The 20,201-nt window shown below is 42.4% G+C and overlaps 1 protein-coding gene across 1 annotated transcript; it reads left to right on the top strand.

The window, feature by feature from the left end:
* Window positions 1–8,469: 8,469 nt before the first annotated feature.
* On the top strand, window positions 8,470–17,081 carry LOC117516562 (olfactory receptor 2AP1-like; the record flags this gene model as incomplete). The annotated part of the gene is made up of 2 exons (XM_034177431.1): window positions 8,470–9,499; window positions 17,062–17,081. Coding segments are annotated over exons 1-2 (972 nt in total), but the record flags the coding sequence as incomplete, so codon positions are not given.
* Window positions 17,082–20,201: the final 3,120 nt, after the last annotated feature.

The raw sequence follows: 20,201 nt of genomic DNA, 5'->3' as shown, positions 1-20,201 counted from the left end.
ATCTGCACTCCAATATTGGGCCGGAAGCGTGAGTAGGTCTGCCTTTTCTAGGTGCCCATCGAGTGGTGTTGGATGTTCGTGTGTGACACCTGGAATTTGGCCGACTCTGGCCAAGAGTGGGTTGAATGGCCATTCGTTCGGGAATCTCCACCTTTCGGCTGCTGGTGTGAAGGCTGCCTTGATCACAACATTCAGCCATGGTTCAACATGGCTGATGGAATTATGGAGTTCCTTGGGTGCAGCACGATATATCCGACCTGCGGTCGACATGCCGTGCAAATGCTGTGAACATGATAAGATGGCAGTGCGACCTCATCTTGTGTGCCGTTCGAATCGGTTTCCGCCACGAGTGTCACGCGAATGTGGAGTGCGTGTGCTGTGCACGAATGGTTGTGGCGACTGCTGTACGAGGTATTTGAGGCAGGCTTCCTATTTTTCACGAATGGCAGACGATTCCTCATTCGTGTTATATGTCATCCCACCCTGGCCACTCTCTGTTTGAGCTACAGCCATCAGGCAGACGGTACAGGGCCATTAAAGCAAGTACAAATAGACTAAAAAACTGTTTCTACCCAACTGCTGTTAGAGCTTTGAATGCCACTGGAACCAGACAGCCATCTCACATGCTACAGTTGAGTGCAATATTTGTTTTTGTGCAATATCCACCGTTTTGTATATACTTTCCTCTTTTATATGCAATCTCTTTTTTGCTACTACATTCTTATAATTTTTTTCCTTTTTAATTTGCGTGCTGGACATACCTCATGAAATGGTTTGGTTTTATGTACATAGGGAAGGTGGTAATGAACCTTTAAATAATTATTTTAATTATAATCATGTTATTTGAACTAAATTGGAAACTAAATGATTAGACTAAAATTAAGCCAATTGAATAATGGTAAATGGACTGCATTTATATAGCACTTTTCCATCTGCATCAGATTTTCAAAGCGCTTTACAAATAATGCCTCACATTCACCCCAATGTGAGGGTGCTGCCATGCAAGGCGCTCACTACACACCGGGAGCAAGAGGGAATTAAAGACCTTCCCCAAGGGCCCATAGTGATTTTCCAGTCAGGCTGGGATTTGAACCGAGGATCTTCTGGTCTTTAAGCCCAATGCCTTAACCACTAGACCATCACCTCCCCAACCATCATCGAGACCGATGTGTGGTTTTTGAATGCACAATGTGTGTGAGAACATAAATCGTGCACTCTGAACTTTTCCACGGTGCGGTTCTGTGGTACAGTTTGAGCTGGAACCGAGTACAGTGATTGAAAATATCATAGTGTCTGCCCAGCTTCAGTTTGAATACTGCCATGAACACTACTGGCCAGTAGACGGCAGTAGAGACCTTGAAAACTTGCCAAAATAAAATTCCATATAATCTGTGTTGTTACTTGCTACGTTTAAGATGCGTGGAATTTAATAAACGCAAACACAATAACAACATCTATAAACCCAGAGAATGTATTCACGAGAGTTTTAGGCATGAGAGTTTAATGCTGTTGTCTGTGGAGCCTGATCAGAGTGTCTCAAATGCATTCTCCTGTAGATTACCCTATCACCCATAATGCACCTGGACACAGCATGTCCACACTAAAACCTTAAAAATTAGCGCATTACTTTAAAACTAAAACATATATCTGATATTTTCTCTTCATAAAACTTCAGACCTGACATTAATTTAAATAACTTGTCCGAAATAAGTTTGGTTAAAATTTGAACTATAAGTTAAAAATGTATGCCTCTGGATGACGTGGGTGATATTGGCTGTGTTTCCGTATGGGATTAAAAGAAATGAGGTTTTTTTTGGTGACCAGTTCTCCTTTGCCTATAGAGGATAGAGCGGTTTCTTCTAGAAGCAGTTCTTCTCTGTTTGCAGAGGATAGAACTATACATCTGTTCACCTTTGTTTACAGCATTAACGGTGTAAAAGTTATCAGACAAAAATTTATCGGAAGATAATTAGTCACAGAATGTTTTTCAAAGTTTTCTGAATAGATAATCCAATAATGAAAAGTTTATCTTCGATGGTTATTGGATTATCTAATTATTATTATAAATATCGGATTAACTGTGCCCACCACTGGCAATGGGTGTGAACAGTGTGCAATCAAACCGAAAGCACCATGTGCCACTGCAGGTCAGTGCATCGCACAGCGTACGTGGTCGCAGATCTGAACAGGCTGTTATATCCATATTAGACCTTACATTACAGATATACGAGGTCTATTAGAAAAGAAACCGACCTTTTTATTTTTTCAAAAACTATATGGATTTGAATCACGTGTGATTGCGTCAACCTTGAACCCTCGTGCACATGCGTGAGTTTTTTCACGCCTGTCGGTTGCGTCATTTACGTGGACACCATTCGAGAAATTCAGACGGTTTTCGGTGAAAATTTTAACAGCTGATGAGAGATTATGGAGTGTTACTGTCGCTTTAAGGACTGCCCACGGAGCCGGATGGCGCGCCTCGCCCTGAGCCACTGTCGTCAGCCTGTTTTGAGCTAAAAACTTCCAAATTTAAGCCTCTGTTGACCCAGGACATCGTGAGAGAACAGAGAAGTTTCAGAAGAGCTCGGGATCAGCCGTTTATCCGGACATTCCACTGTTAAAGGAGATTTTGTAATGAAAGATGTGCGGACGGATTCGCGCGTCGGCACCCAGCCACTCATCGCGCGGCGCCACAGCAAAACACCTCCATTGGAAGCATTACAGGACAAGTTTGGACATGCCCAGCAGTTAAACAATTTCTCGGATACTCACTCGACTGAAAGCCATTGAAAACCGCCTGAATCTTACGAATGGTTATCAACACGGAGGTGTTTTGCTGTGGCGCCGCGCCATGAGCAGCTGGGTGCCGACGCGCGAATCCGTCCGCACGTCTTTCATTACAAAATCTCCTTTAACAGTGGAATGTCCGGATAAACTGCTGATCCCGACCTCTTATGAAACTTCTCTGTTCTCTCACGACGTCCTGGGTCAACAGAGGCTCCATGGGCAGTCCTTAAAGCGACAGTAACACTCCATAATCTCTCATCAGCCGTTAAAATTTTCACCGAAAACCATCTGAATTTCTCGAATGGTGTCCACTTGGATGTGTCTCACAGTTTCTGAAAAAATTTTGATCAAGCAAAGCACCAGTCTCTCAGGAAGAAGTCAGACAAAGGAATTCCGACGAGGGGGGTGGACCACTCCTCACTCAAAGCCTGCCCACAGGCGAATGATGCAACCGACAGGCGTGAAAAAACTCACGCATGCGCACGAGGGTTCAAACTTGTCTGACGTAATCGCATGTGATTCAAATCCATATAGTTTTTTTAAAAAATAAAAAGGTCGGTTTCTTTTCTAATAGACCTCGTATTTCAAGTCTGTCACATGGGTGACATAAATAATGTGAAAAATGGTGCCCATCATATCTGTGATACCATGGGCAGGTGCGCCTGTCTTTGGTCTCATGTGCAGTAATGCATCATTGCACGCGTCACAGGCTCGGAGCTGAATGTATCTCACTGCTGTAAAATACGTATTATTACTTTATCACCAGCTAACTCTGTAGGAGGTATGACGTGGAACTGTATCGCCAGCCCATGACAACATTATTAAACATGAATCTCACCGCCAGCATAGAACCAGGAGTGTTACACAGAGCAGGGCGGACAGGAGCATGTGCACACACACGTAGCACAGTTTAGCAGCACACAGTGTCCACTGACTGACAGCGGTGAACACATGTGCACCGCCCATACGTGCGCCCTGCGCACACGCATAGCAGCACATTCAGCCATTATGAACACACACACAGAGTGATCATTTCATCATTTCAGCACCTGTTCTATGCACGCACATGAGTTCAGTGAACGCTGGAAAGGGGAGGACAAGCATAGATGTGATTACATGAGTAAGTGAATGACCGCACTGATGCTGGCTTGGACACATATAGTGTGAGTCCGGTCCAAACATTGGTTGTACTTTGATGTCCAGTACCAGCAGGTCCTGTGCAAAGGGAGAACACAGTGCTCCCTCCCACTCCGGTCCCGTGTTTGCCATCCAGACGTTTGGACATTCTTGGGCAGTCTTTAGTGTGTTTTATGGCTGTCTGACGGCATCTAACTGCTAACTGTTGTCTAAATATGCTTCGGATGAGATCGTGCAAGTGTGGACGAGGTCGTTTGGACGGGATCCGCCCACAGTCTACACGCCTCTTTCCCTCCCGCCTGCGTCCTGATTATGGCCATTTTTTGCTGTGTCGGCCTGGTTCCTGCATTCTTGCATTCTCTGACTACCACAAGCAGGTGAAAGATGCACTGCCAAGCCCAGCAAGGGGACCCCTGCATGATGGATGGCCATGAAGGATTTCAGGCAAAAGCACAGAAAGGCAAGAGGTGACGTGGGCCATTCTATGTGCTTATGACAACCTGCACAATGCTGAAGGTCACAGAGAAGCGCAGCAGGAGGATCCTAGCTCCATCTGATGGGTAGGTCATGACTTAGCCATGAGCTGCTGGTCAAAAGCAAAATGGCTGAAGAAACACTCACTGGCATTGTGAAGCAATGCTGAGCAACAAACTATAGGAGTGTGCTCTGCTCCATGCTGCACCATGGGATTGGGGAAAAAAATTTCATAGTCTGCTGACCTTTGAGGTCTGCTTCACCGCTCAGCAAACTAGGAATTAATGTTTTATCTATCTGGGAACATCAGGCCCTAAGTTTAAAGTTTTTAAAGATGAGATCTTTAATCCCTTTGAGTTTCAAAACCCCAAGTGATAATGATGTTATTCGGTTCAACAATTTCACCAAGCACACGCATTTGGGATTCATCATTATTTCAACCCCAAATCTGAAAAAAAATGGGAGGGGATGGAAAATGATAAAAAACAAATTAACAAAATGCAGTGATTCTTATATTTACTTATATTTCATTCCAGAACTGATGAACCCCAGATGTTTCATGTGTTGTGTGGTCAACATCATTTCATTTGTGAATGTCAACTTCAACTTTATTATTACTCAACTCCAATATGCACCCATCCCTTCATTGCCAGCCTGAAACACATTTCAAAAAAGTCCTGTCACAAAATTTGTCTTCCAGTAGACTTGAAAACCCAGGGAGAGGGGCCTCAATAAGTACAATGCACTTCTCTGATCTTAACCATGCTTGCAAAATGGGCTCACATTGGTTTGCGGGTCCGGTCTTCGCTTGAAAAGTAAAATGTGTTTTAAATTCAGCTGAGCTGATGATTTTAGGTTCTTTTAATTTAGTGAATTTTAGCAGTACACCAAATGAGGAATCCTGAATATTTTTCCTGGTGGTGTTGTATGGACCCCCAGAGCATTATAGAAGGTTCAAGGCTGAATTTGAGAAGTTTATTTCAGTTTTGCTTTTACACAAGGATGTGACTGTTTATGAGTTTCATATAGTCGAGCCTTCATGTAGAATGTTTCTCACATTATTAGACATTTTTGTGTTCCATCAATGCTGTGCACACACATTGGTGGTGGAAACACTTTAGACTACGTTTTGGCTCAGTGTACTGATATTTCTAGCATTGAAGATCTCCTGCTTCCTTCTGTCTTTTCCGATCATGACCTTGTGCAGTTGGTTATGTCACATTAATACAAAATGAATGACAAACTTCTTTTTTCTTTTTTACGTTTTCACTTTTGAAACTCTGTGTGCTTCTTGCCCTGTGTGGTACTATACAATGCTACTGGAACCTCAATTTCCCTGAGGGAGTCTTCCCAAGGGATACATAAAGGTCTGTCTAATCTAATTTTATATAATCAAACCTAACTGTTGCTGCCAAACATGTTTCACTGGACCATCTGTCTTATTAGACTTAATTATGAAATAATCAGAGGGTTAATGTATACTCTTTGTGCTCTACACACCACAGTACAAATGTACAAGATGCCTGTAACTGTGTTTTGGAGTATGCATGACCTCATCATATGACTTCTAAATTATGACTTCAACCCCTCAATCTTAACTCTCTTCAACAGCCCCCAACTCTGTAGTCTCATAAGTGTATAAGACATTGATGTTTTGATGAGGAGACAACTTCATTTCATTACCTTTCATTACCTTTACTTCACTGACTGCCAGAATCATTCTCCTGTAACTCATTCTGTTCAGACCAAATCCATTCTCCGCCTGTCCCTGCCACTGTATTGAAAGTGCCCATCTTAAGATGCTGCATGTGAACTAAGTGGAACGAGATCAGAGAGAAAGACAGAGAAAAGATCTAATGGATTTGCGACATCTGAGACTTTTAACCTGTTTGGACAATGATTTCTTTCCCAAAGCAGTTTTGTGTTTTGTGTGTGTATGGGTGTCGGAGCCCAGTGCTTCAGCCTGTGTAGCGGCTGCACTCTGTGTTGTGTTGTTATGACTCCGCCCATGCGCACATTCGTGAAGTTGTGGATAGTGGTGGGGGGATCGATCCGAATATCGATAATTTCGATACCAACGCTGGTATTGATATTGAACGATCCTCGTGTAAAAAGATCGATACTCAAGCTTTTTTCCTCTCCCGTACGCACTGACTGCTGCACATGCAGATTCATCAAAGTCTACTCTCTGTCTGTAAGAGCAGCGCGGCGCTGTGTCACAAAACATGGAGCAGCGCACCCTCCCCCCGTCTGGTCTTTTGTTGTTGCGCCATCACGTGGCTCAGCGGTGCCAGCCAACAGTCATGCAGGTAGGCTCAGCCTGGTCCGCCCACTCAGCGCTCTCCTCAAGTCAGCCCTCTACCTCAAGAGATTTCGTTTTAAGTTGTGTTGAGTGATATTCTTAAACAAAAATGTTGATTGTGATAAATAAAGTATTTTGTTGTCACGTATAATGTTTGGCGAAGTTCTATCCTAGGTCTTTTGGAGCCTTTGGATCTATGAAGCTTAAATATGAAAAAGTATCGGTATCGATATCGGCATTACTGGGCCTGTATTTACTTGGTATCGGATCAATACCAAAATTCCCGGTATCGCCCACGTCTAGTTGTGGACATGCTTCAAGGTGCTTATAATCAGCGTTCCAACAGTCAAAATATTTTGTGCTACCCTCAAATAGCATAAATCATGACAACAAAAAGTGTTTTCATTTTTGACTCTGAAGGAAATCTTCAAAGTCTGGGTCAGACAGTTCAGGAACATGAACACCTGATCCAGAAAGGACTGGACATGGTGATGTTTCTCACCCTTACAGCCCCATCTAATCATTTTAAGACCACTGGCAAACTTCTGAAATCTCTGCTGCTCATGTCTGAGAGCTTCTTTCAAAACAAATGGAAGGACGCCAGGGATGATCACTTTAGTGGATGATGAAAAGAGAGGAGAACTCATGGTACACAACAGGTACACATTGTTCAGTTAAATGATGCTTTCTATGAGCTGAGCAAAATACTTCTCTGCCGGAAAAACCACCACCGCTTTGTTCATCCTGTACCCATACAACAATTTCTCATAATCAACCTGATGATGCATAGCCAGGAGAACCTCCTCGACAAACATCGATGGGTACAGTACCACCCTCACTTCATGAAGGAGCAAGAGGGACGCCGTCGGCCCAGACGTCATTTATGCCAAACCGCAAAACACACACTCAAACCAGTCCAAACAATAAAAAACAAACGAACAAACAAACAACAAATGACTCATTTACCTTCCAAGAAACTCTCACATGGCCCACTCCCAGCATGCACTGGAGGGAGAGAGAGAGAGAGAGAAAGAGAGAGAGATTTTGTTGTGAAAGTGTAGGAACACGGACCCACAACAGGGGGCGCAATGAACGGACAATGGAGAAGGTAAATAACAAGGTTTACTATTGTGAAACGAGCACAATAAATACAACAAATCACAATTTGGGGTCGAATCCGCTGGTGTCGTGTGGGCAGGCTCGAAGGTAGGAGACATCCGTCTCAGTCGAACCGGAACCACCCAGATCTCCTCTGCCACCGAACCCTGGAAATACTGGAACCGCCAAGTCCCGAATTCCCAGGTGGCCACTGCCTCTGCTCGTCGGATCCGGTACTGCTGGCGGGAGAGAGCAACAACACACAGGTGTGGATGCGACCGCACCCAGTAACGGAGAGGGGAGAAGCCGCCTCCACCTCTTGTCAAAGTACAGCAGGAAGGTGAGTACTTATCCAAGCAATGAAGCTATCAGTAGTCAACAGTCCTGAAAAGGTTTAACAAGTTTAGCTGGTTGTTCAGAATATAAATGCAGAGAATATTACCTCAGTCTTAGGCGATATCTCGGCACTGAGGTGGAGACGCCGTCCTCCAGATATACCTCTGTGCTGAGTGGAACAGCTGTGTCTGGTGATGGGTGACAGCTGTCACCCAGGCTACTCCCATAAGGCGGCAGCGCCCTCTGGTGCCTGGAGCCCGCACTCCAGGCAGGGCGCCCTCTGGTGGTGGTGGGCCAGCAGTACCTCCTCTTCAGCGGCCCACACAACAGATTTGTCTCCATATGGGACACAGGACTCACTGACAGAGACACTCTGTTCTGTCCACAGTGCTGCAGACAGTAAAAGCCGAACAATGAGTCATACAATGGGATTATTCAACTCTGCTCTTGGAAGAAACATCACCTTTGTTCGTCCTCCATATTTCATAATAAGTGGATTTTCTGACATACCTCATATGAACTATTACTATGTCTTTCTCTTTTTTGTTTATATTGTGTCAGTGTTGGGAAACACAGCTGTGATGGCTGTAATATTGTTGGACAGAAATCTAAGAACTCCAAAATATGTTGCAGTTTTTAATCTTGCATGGACAGACCTGCTTGGTAGCACTGTTCAGGTACCAAAGGTTCTTGACATCTTTCTGTTTAATCACCACATCATCTCCTATAATGACTGTATGACATTTCTTTTTTTCTGCTACACGTGTCTTTCTATGCAGGCTCTTAATCTGGTTGTTCTCTCCTATGACAGACTGGTAGCGATCACCTTCCCACTGCACTATCACATGAAGGTCACACACAGGTTCATGTTTTCTTTGATTGGCTTTTTCTGGGTTTTAGTCATAACTGCTATGTTCATTGCAGTGGGTCTTCTGACAAGACTTTCTATCTGTAAGTCAGTGATTATTAACAGTTATTTCTGTGATTATGAGAAAATACACCGGCTGGCCTGCAGTGACACCACCCTAAACTATGTGTATGGTAATCTGTTACCAGTTCTTATTCTTTGGTGTCCACTGATATTTATCTTGTTCGGTTACTCATATATTGGTTACACTTTGAGTAAATTAGCTTCAGTTCAGGAAAGAGTAAAAGCTTTTAAAATCTGCAGCGCTCACCTTTCATTAGTGGCAATCTATTTCCTCCCAGTTTTAATGACATTTACCTTCAATAGATACATTGATTCAAATGGCAGAATTATAAACTTGTCTCTGACCTCTGTCATTCCACCCACATTAAACCCATTTGTTTATGTTCTACAGACGCAAGAAATCAAAAAATCTGTGACAAGGTTGTTGAAAATCAAATGCCTTTGTGCAAACTGAATTCTACTTTCACAGTAAATAAAGTCAAAGTGCATGATACTTACTTTAGAATATCACTACATACCGTAGGTTTTGGAATATACAGCACATCACATGTAAAAACTGCATCATAAAGAGCAAAAACAGAGAATGGAGAATAACTTGCACCTCTTTTCTGTATTGTCAACATTTTGATTAGTGTGCATTGCTGTTGTATACTTTTTTCATCGACCTTTTCTGTTATTATTTCAGTTTATTTTAGTGAGTCTTTTGATTCCTGCGAAAGACTGTGTCGCCATTAGCAGAGGGGTGCATGTACACAGCAATCGCAATAACATAGGAGAACTCCCTCGGCAGATAATAGGGTTTCATGCTAACCGCTAATAGCTCAATGTCTTTACAGCAGAGTTGTTCTTTAATTGTGATGTGCTCAGTTACACCATCTATCATTCACAAACAAAGCCAGCCCAAACAAATAACAAATAATTCACCTATTTGTGTCTGTTTTTGTCCTGTATAAATCATTTTCTCATTCATTAAATGTGTTCCTTGTCAGCTGATGTCTGGAAGGTTTTGTGTATCCAGCTTGTCCTTGTTGCTACAGTAAAGCACAAAGTTCAATCCATCTCTCAGTGGCTGTTTTTCCTCCTCTTTAAATATAAAAACAGCATCCAGTTTGTCGTGTCACAGTGCACAGCTGCTGTGGTCAAAGCCACAGGCTGTGAATTTTTACATAAACCTCTCGTTGAAAATAATGTGACATCCTATTTTCATCTCAAGTAACGCCCATTAATGCTAGGCAGTGCCAGTGTTGCAGACCGAATGGTCCCCTGAAAAATCAGTCCCCCGATGATGCGGGTCACGGATTAATACCTCGTTTCTGCTTCAAACTGCACACCAGTCATCATCTATCTCAGTTACAGATATCTGAAGCTTCCATTCATTTCCACATAAATTCAGTATTATTTCATCATAAAACGCAGCGGAAAGAAGCTGCTAGCTGATGCATTCACTGCAAGTCAGACATTTCAAAGCGTCACAGAATTTTTCCTCATTTCTGCTTAAATTGTCCTTGTTTCTGCTTAAAATTGACTTTAGAATGATTTAAGAGGTTTTACCTTTATCATCTGTTGATTAATAATCCCATTAATCTATTTGTTTGCTTTGGCTGAAGAGACTCCGTCTCAGACGTGCTGCTGTGGTCTGAAACGACGCATGCACAGATGCAAAAGGCGGACTGATTTTTAGGGGCGGACCATTTGGTCTGCGACACCGAATCCATTCAGCATTGTGTAAAACTCTTACTCAAATTTAGCATCATTATCATGAAACAACTACTCACTCACACTCCCTTATCTTCAACCTCTTATTCCCGTTGAGGGTCACAGGGGGCTAGAGCCTATCCCAGCAGTCATAGGGCATGAGACAGGGTACACTCCAGACAGGACACCAGTCTGTTGCCAGCTCTGACATGCCTTCATCTTCCAGTTCAGTTAGCTCATTCAACACGGTCAATAATATGGAAGACAAGAGCATTACGTGTTTTGCCAAGAATGTTGAAAGCATATCTGGGGGGAGTGTGGCAATGCTTTGTCAAGCTGTACTTTTCTGGTCTCCACTTCCATCACTAGACCGGACAGCATGGATGCCACTGTGTCGCTGTGGTGCAGTCTATCTCTTTTTATCTTGTCTCTCTTTCTTGTGAGCACATGCCATATTTAACTTCTCCAAGAGCAACTCAGCACAGTCAGTCAAATCTGTGTATCCAGTCAAGTCTGTTAACGAAACACATTCACACCTGCACACATACCTACGGACAATTTAAACTTTCCAATCCACCCAACCTGTATATCTTAGGATGTGGAAGGAAGCCGGAGCACCTGGAGGGAACCCACACAAACATGGGTAGAACATGCAAACTCCACATAGAAAGCCCACAGGTGGAAATCGATACCATGACATTCTTGCTGTGAGGCAACAGTGCTAACCACTAAACCACTGTGCTGTCCATTAAACAACTACAGATTTTTTTTTTTTTGTGTGTGAGTGGGGGGGCATTGCTGTGCAAGTACATCAAATTGATGTCATTGTCATGAAAAATAAAAATTCTCCATGCCAAACAAAATCTCCCAAAAGGCTCACATACACTGGTGATGTTATCACAGGTAAGATGGAAATGATGCAAAAAATGTGAAAACTCATTATTTTTTGCTTTTTATGATGTTTTGGGGTCATGAAATTATTTCATTTTGTGTGAGCATTTAATCAACTTTGATTAAAAAAAATGTATTTAACATATGATGCATTCAGAACCTTCGGTGGTTCGGAGATTTTGAACCCCAGCTTGGGGAAAAAATTGCCTTGAATGCTACATCAGGCCAGAATTTTCACTTGAAAACTCATGAGGAAATTGCATCTTTAAATTAATTATTAATTCCTGCTACATGTAATGTATTCACATTCTATGTACAATTAATTAAGTGAGCAACACCACACATCAGCAAAAAATGTCTGACAATTTCATTTATCCCAAAAGATTGCCTAGCTCTAAAGTGGTATAGGCTAAGTAGATGACTCACATTAACAAGGTTCTTACAAATGTACTTTTTCTGGAAGTAGGATTTTTTATTATTATTATTTATTATTATTATTTCCATATGTCAGAAAGCACTGAATACAGAATTAGGGTGGATGTTTATCAACTTTGGTGATAAATGGAGATGGGCTGAAGGGCCTGGATGTCCTGTGCAAAAATACGGTAATTTGAAGTCAGGGAAAAAAACACCATGAGTGAAACAAAGTCATGCATCTTGCAAAGAAGCTTGAGGAAAATAAAAATCAGCCTAAAAAAAAAATAAAAAAACTAAACTGACCGTTGGGGTTTTTCATAATTATTTAATTAATTATTGTATGGCCTTGCCTTACAATATGGAGCGCCTTGGGGCAACTGTTTGTTGTGATTTGGCGCTATATAAGAAAAAAAGTTGATTGATTGATTGATTAAACTGGCAAACCTTAACAACCTTTTGGATGTCTTAAAAAAGCAAATAATACACTGTTCACGCGCGCACATGTAAACAAAAAAAAATAAAAGAAACTCCGCTGCTTGCTGCAGCTCGCTCTTCCACCAAAAAACTCTGTCATAATTGTGTTTAGAAACCAGTCACCATTTGTTTTATTATACATCTGTGTAGTTAATAAGTAAAATAATCTCCATGAACGATTCGCTTGCGCGTGCACGTAATGCAAAAACATAATAATTGTGAAATAAAGGACAAAAGAGACATAAGTCCTGCTCACAGGCTGCTACCAGAGACAGGACATGTTCACATCTTCAGTCAAACTCCAGACATCTCCACGTCACTACATATTAATTCCCTGATTGATCATCATTTCATTAGTTACTTCATCCAAACCATCAACATGTTTATTAGACCCCATTCCTGCCAGGCTGCTCAAGGAAGTCCTACCATTATTCAATGCTTCAATCTTAAATATGATCAATCTATCTTTGTTAGTTGGTTATGTACCACAGGCCTTTAAGGTGGCAGTAATTAAACCATTACTTAAAAAGCCATCACTTGACCCAGCTATCTTAGCTAATTATAGGCCAATCTCCAACCTTCCTTTTCTCTCAAAAATTCTTGAAAGGGTAGTTGTAAAACAACTAACTGATCACCTGCAGAGGAATGGTCTATTTGAAGAGTTTCAGTCAGGTTTTAGAATTCATCATAGTACAGAAACAGCATTAGTGAAGGTTACAAATGATCTTCTTATGGCTTCGGACAGTGGACTTATCTCTGTGCTTGTTTTGTTGGACCTCGGTGCTGCTTTTGATACTGTTGACCATAAAATTTTATTACAGAGATTAGAGCATGTCATAGGTATTAAAGGCACTGCGCTGCGGTGGTTTGAATCATATTTGTCTAATAAATTACAGTTTGTTCATGTAAATGGGGAATCTTCTTCACAGACTAAAGTTAATTATGGAGTTCCACAAGGTTCTGTGCTAGGACCAATTTTATTCACTTTATACATGCTTCCCTTAGGCAGTATTATTAGACGGTATTGCTTAAATTTTCATTGTTACGCAGATGATACCCAGCTTTATCTATCCATGAAGCCAGAGGATACACACCAATTAGCTAAACTGCAGGATTGTCTTACAGACATAAAGACATGGATGACCTCTAATTTCCTGCTTTTAAACTCAGATAAAACTGAAGTTATTGTACTTGGCCCCACAAATCTTAGAAGCATGGTGTCTAACCAGATCGTTACTCTGGATGTCATTTCCCTGATCTCTAGTAATACTGTGAGAAATCTTGGAGTCATTTTTGATCAGGATATGTCATTCAAAGCGCATATTAAACAAATATGTAGGACTGCCTTTTTGCATTTACGCAATATCTCTAAAATCAGAAAGGTCTTGTCTCAGAGTGATGCTGAAAAATTAATTCATGCATTTATTTCCTCTAGGCTGGACTATTGTAATTCATTATTATCAGGTTGTCCTAAAAGTTCCCTAAAAAGCCTTCAGTTGGTTCAGAATGCTGCAGCTAGAGTACTGACGGGGACTAGCAGGAGAGAGCATATCTCACCCGTGTTGGCCTCTCTTCATTGGCTTCCTGTTAATTCTAGAATAGAATTTAAAATTCTTCTTCTTACTTATAAGGTTTTGAATAATCAGGTCCCATCTTATCTTAGGGACCTCGTAGTACCATATTACCCCATTAGAGCGCTTCGCTCTCAGACTGCAGGCTTACTTGTAGTTCCTAGGGTTTGTAAGAGTAGAATGGGAGGCAGAGCCTTCAGCTTTCAGGCTCCTCTCCTGTGGAACCAGCTCCCAATTCAGATCAGGGAGACAGATACCCTCTCTACTTTTAAGATTAGGCTTAAAACTTTCCTTTTCACTAAGGCTTATAGTTAGGGCTGGATTAGGTGACCCTGGACCATCCCTTGGTTATGCTGCTTCAGACGTAGACTGTGGGGGGGTTCCCATGATGCACTGTTTCTTTCTCTTTTTGCTCCGTATGCATCACTCTGAATTTAATCATTAGTGATCGATCTCTGCCCCCCTTCACAGCATGTCTTTTTCCTGGTTCTTTCCCTCAGCCCCAACCAGTCTCAGCAGAAGACTGCCCCTCCCTGAGCCTGGTTCTGCTGGAGGTTTCTTCCTGTTAAAAGGGAGTTTTTCCTTCCCACTGTAGCCAAGTGCTTGCTCATAGGGGGTCATTTTGACCGTTGGGGTTTTTCATAATTATTGTATGGCCTTGCCTTACAATATAGAGCGCCTTGGGGCAACTGTTTGTTGTGATTTGGCGCTATATAAGAAAAAAGTTGATTGATTGATTGATCATCACGGCGCGAGACATACCGGAGTGGGACTGATTTTGGGTGGGAGCGGGATGGGATGGGAGTCATCTTTACAGGAGTGGGATGGGATGGGATTTATTTTTTTACTCCAGTCCAGGATTGGGACAGGATGGGATTTCTGGGAGCGGGATGGGAGTGAAAATCCACTCCCGTGTCATGCTCTAATGTGAATCAATCAATCAATCAATTTTTTTATATAGCGCCAAATCACAACAAACAGTTGCCCCAAGGCGCTTTATATTGTAAGGCAAGGCCATACAATAATTATGTAAAACCCCAACGGTCAAAACGACCCCCTGTGAGCAAGCACTTGGCTACAGTGGGAAGGAAAAACTCCCTTTTAACAGGAAGAAACCTCCAGCAGAACCAGGCTCAGGGAGGGGCAGTCTTCTGCTGGGACTGGTTGGGGCTGAGGGAGAGAACCAGGAAAAAGACATGCTGTGGAGGGGAGCAGAGATCGATCACTAATGATTAAATGCAGAGTGGTGCATACAGAGCAAAAAGAGAAAGAAACAGTGCATCATGGGAACCCCCCAGCAGTCTACGTCTATAGCAGCATAACTAAGGGATGGTTCAGGGTCACCTGATCCAGCCCTAACTATAAGCTTTAGCAAAAAGGAAAGTTTTAAGCCTAATCTTAAAAGTAGAGAGGGTGTCTGTCTCCCTGATCTGAATTGGGAGCTGGTTCCACAGGAGAGGAGCCTGAAAGCTGAAGGCTCTGCCTCCCATTCTACTCTTACAAACCCTAGGAACTACAAGTAAGCCTGCAGTCTGAGAGCGAAGTGCTCTATTGGGGTGATATGGTACTACGAGGTCCCTAAGATAAGATGGGACCTGATTATTCAAAACCTTATAAGTAAGAAGAAGAATTTTAAATTCTATTCTAGAATTAACAGGAAGCCAATGAAGAGAGGCCAATATGGGTGAGATATGCTCTCTCCTTCTAGTCCCCGTCAGTACTCTAGCTGCAGCATTTTGAATTAACTGAAGGCTTTTTAGGGAACTTTTAGGACAACCTGATAATAATGAATTACAATAGTCCAGCCTAGAGGAAATAAATGCATGAATTAGTTTTTCAGCATCACTCTGAGACAAGACCTTTCTGATTTTAGAGATATTGCGTAAATGCAAAAAAGCAGTCCTACATATTTGTTTAATATGCGCTTTGAATGACATATCCTGATCAAAAATGACTCCAAGATTTCTCACAGTATTACTAGAGGTCAGGGTAATGCCATCCAGAGTAAGGATCTGGTTAGACACCATGTTTCTAAGATTTGTGGGGCCAAGTACAATAACTTCAGTTTTATCTGAGTTTAAAAGCAGGAAATTAGAGGTCATCCATGTCTTTATGTCTGTAAGACAATCCTGCAGTTTAGCTAATTGGTGTGTGTCCTCTGGCTTCATGGATAGATAAAGCTGGGTATCATCTGCGTAACAATGAAAATTTAAGCAATACCGTCTAATAATACTGCCTAAGGGAAGCATGTATAAAGTGAATAAAATTGGTCCTAGCACAGAACCTTGTGGAACTCCATAATTAACTTTAGTCTGTGAAGAAGATTCCCCATTTACATGAACAAATTGTAATCTATTAGACAAATATGATTCAAACCACTGCAGCGCAGTGCCTTTAATACCTATGGCATGCTCTAATCTCTGTAATAAAATTTTATGGTCAACAGTATCAAAAGCAGCACTGAGGTCTAACAGAACAAGCACAGAGATGAGTCCACTGTCTGAGGCCATAAGAAGATCATTTGTAACCTTCACTAATGCTGTTTCTGTACTATGATGAATTCTAAAACCTGACTGAAACTCTTCAAATAGACCATTCCTCTGCAGATGATCAGTTAGCTGTTTTACAACTACCCTTTCAAGAATTTTTGAGAGAAAAGGAAGGTTGGAGATTGGCCTATAATTAGCTAAGATAGCTGGGTCAAGTGATGGCTTTTTAAGTAATGGTTTAATTACTGCCACCTTAAAAGCCTGTGGTACATAGCCAACTAACAAAGATAGATTGATCATATTTAAGATCGAAGCATTAAATAATGGTAGGGCTTCCTTGAGCAGCCTGGTAGGAATGGGGTCTAATAAACATGTTGATGGTTTGGATGAAGTAACTAATGAAAATAACTCAGACAGAACAATCGGAGAGAAAGAGTCTAACCAAATACCGGCATCACTGAAAGCAGCCAAAGATAACGATACGTCTTTGGGATGGTTATGAGTAATTTTTTTTCTAATAGTTAAATTTTGTTGGCAAAGAAAGTCATGAAGTCATTACTAGTTAAAGTTAATGGAATACTCAGCTCAATAGAGCTCTGACTCTTTGTCAGCCTGGCTACAGTGCTGAAAAGAAACCTGGGGTTGTTCTTATTTTCTTCAATTAGTGATGAGTAGAAAGATGTCCTAGCTTTACGGAGGGCTTTTTTATAGAGCAACAGACTCTTTTTCCAGGCTAAGTGAAGATCTTCTAAATTAGTGAGACGCCATTTCCTCTCCAACTTACGGGTTATCTGCTTTAAGCTACGAGTTTGTGAGTTATACCATGGAGTCAGACACTTCTGATTTAAAGCTCTCTTTTTCAGAGGAGCTACAGCATCCAAAGTTGTCTTCAATGAGGATGTAAAACTATTGACGAGATACTCTATCTCCCTTACAGAGTTTAGGTAGCTACTCTGCACTGTGTTGGTATATGGCATTAGAGAACATAAAGAAGGAAGTGAAGGCACATGCTGCCTGTGTCCCTCCCCCCATAGCTGCTCTCTTTCTATGCGGGGGGAGCCACAGCCGCAACCGCAACTGGATGTTCCTGGGAGCTGTGTGAAACAAACACGCATGAAAAAAAAGAACGACAAAAAGAACAGCTCCCGCGCAGCCGCGACTCGGCTCCCTTCGTTCATATTAAAGAGCCGTTCAAAAGAATTGGCTCGTTCGCGAACGTCACAACACTAAAACATAACTTTTCAGTTATCTGATTATCTGTTATCAAAGTTCATTTTTTGGTTATCTGTGCCCACCACTGGCTAGTTGTGAAAACAACAACATTAAATATAAGTGTATACACTTGATTAATATCAAACAGTAGAATAAAAGAGTAATATTTCCAATTGGAATTGGAGAAGTGACTTAAAATAGTTTAAAAAGATTATTATGCAAGATAAAACTTGATAATAAATGTTTCAGTTAATAGTAGTTATTCTTTTAAGTGGTACAGAACAGTTAAAAGTCACCGGAAATTTTTTGCATGCAATACAGGCTAGCTACCAGCAGTCAGCAGGCTATCTGGTTACTGTAGCATGCTATTAGATGCTTAGGGGAAGCTAGGCTAACTGGTTAGACGCTTTAGCTGCGGTGATTAGCACCTGGGTTAATTCAATTGTCGGAGCCTCAGCGGTTGAAAGCAGCTAACGGCCTGCTAGCACGCTATCGCCTCTTGCTTTCCGATGGCTGATTAGTGTTCAATCTGGGTTAAGGGTCGTTAGCACGGCTGTAGAAGCTAGCGTGTGTTAGCGCTATATTAGCAGGCTAGTACTGTCGACCGTAGCACAGACAGCTGAGATCGATTGAACGAAATTACACGGAATGACTAACATGCAGGTTTCGTGCAGTGAGTCACTGTTAAAAGCAGCTTGGTTCATCAAGTAACGCTTAATGAAACAAATCGTGATGATTTTCAACACAGCTTGTGACTGCTAAACAGCTTGGAGCGGGTGCGCCAAGATGGCAGCTGTTTCTGTCGAGCGTATGACGTAGCACAGGTTGACGTTGGCGCATCAAGCTGCTGATAGCGTTGTGACGTAGATCGCACACAGAGGGGGTTTGAAGCAGGCAACGAATACAGTGATTACAAAAATTTGGAATCTCGCAAATTCTGCAATATGTATTCTGGTGAACGGTTTAAACCTGGAAACTCACAGAATTTAACCATCACCGGGCCTCACATTAAACATGAATTTCTCATGTGTTAAAAATACAGCACTTTTTTTTTTCTCCCTCTCTCTTTGGCACCAAAAAGGCTGAGACGTTTACTTGTTTGGTAGACGATTTCTCGGCAGTGAGGTGAAGATGCTGCCCGGCTCTTATGGAGGTGTGGATGATGATGATGAGTGACAGCTGGCATTGTTGATGAGTGACAGCTGCCACTCCCGGTTGCTCCGGGAGGATGAGGATGTGAAACTATTGACGAGATACTCTATCTCACTTACAGAGTTTAGGTAGCTACTGTGCACTGTGTTGGTATATGGCATTAGAGAACATAAAGAAGGAATCATATCCTTAAACCTAGTTACAGCGCTTTCTGAAAGACTTCTAGTGTAATGAAACTTATTCCCCACTGCTGGGTAGTCCATCAGAGTAAATGTAAATGTTATTAAGAAATGATCAGACAGAAGGGAGTTTTCAGGGAATACTGTTAAGTCTTCTATTTCCATACCATAAGTCAGAACAAGATCTAAGATATGATTAAAGTGGTGGGTGGACTCATTTACATTTTGAGCAAAGCCAATTGAGTCTAATAATAGATTAAATGCAGTGTTGAGGCTGTCATTCTCAGCATCTGTGTGGATGTTAAAATCGCCCACTATAATGATCTTATCTGAGCTAAGCACTAAGTCAGACAAAAGGTCTGAAAATTCACAGAGAAACTCACAGTAACGACCAGGTGGACGATAGATAATAACAAATAAAACTTGTTTTATTTGTTATTATAGTGGAGGACCACCATCCTCCACTATCGTGAGGATGGTGGTCATATCCTAGGACGGCGGGAGGCCCGTGACGAAGTCCAGGCCGATGTGGGACCAGGGGTGGTGGGGTACAGTTAACGGCTGGAGGAGACCCTGTGCCCGTTGGTGGTCTGCCTTTCCCCTGGTGCAGGTGGTGCAGGCCTGGACATACACCCGGACGTCGGCTTCCATAGACGCCCACCAGAAGCACTGCCTGACCACTGCCATGGTTCTTCGCACCCCTGGGTGACAGGAGAGCTTGGACCCGTGACAGAAGTCCAGGACAGCAGCTCTGGCTTCCGGTGGGACGTAGAGTCTGTTCCTTGGGCCGGTCCCCAGGTCCGGGTTCCGTGCCAGGGCCTCCCGGATGGTCTTCTCCACGTCCCAGGTGAGGGCTGCCATGATAGTGGACTCTGGGATGATGGGTTCCGGTGGATCTGACAGCTCGACCTTGACCTCCTCTTCATGGACCCGGGACAGGGCGTCAGATCGCTGGTTCTTTGTCCCGGGGTGGTAGGTAATCCGGAAGTCAAAACGCCTGAAGAACAGTGACCAGCGGGCTTGCCTGGGTTTCAGACGCTTCGCGGTCCGGATGTA

This window comes from Thalassophryne amazonica, chromosome 9 (genome assembly GCF_902500255.1).
Source record: "Thalassophryne amazonica chromosome 9, fThaAma1.1, whole genome shotgun sequence".
Taxonomy (NCBI): Eukaryota; Metazoa; Chordata; class Actinopteri; order Batrachoidiformes; family Batrachoididae; genus Thalassophryne; species Thalassophryne amazonica.
The sequence above is the reverse complement of the archived record's forward strand: the minus strand, read 5'-3'. Positions and strand labels throughout refer to the sequence as shown.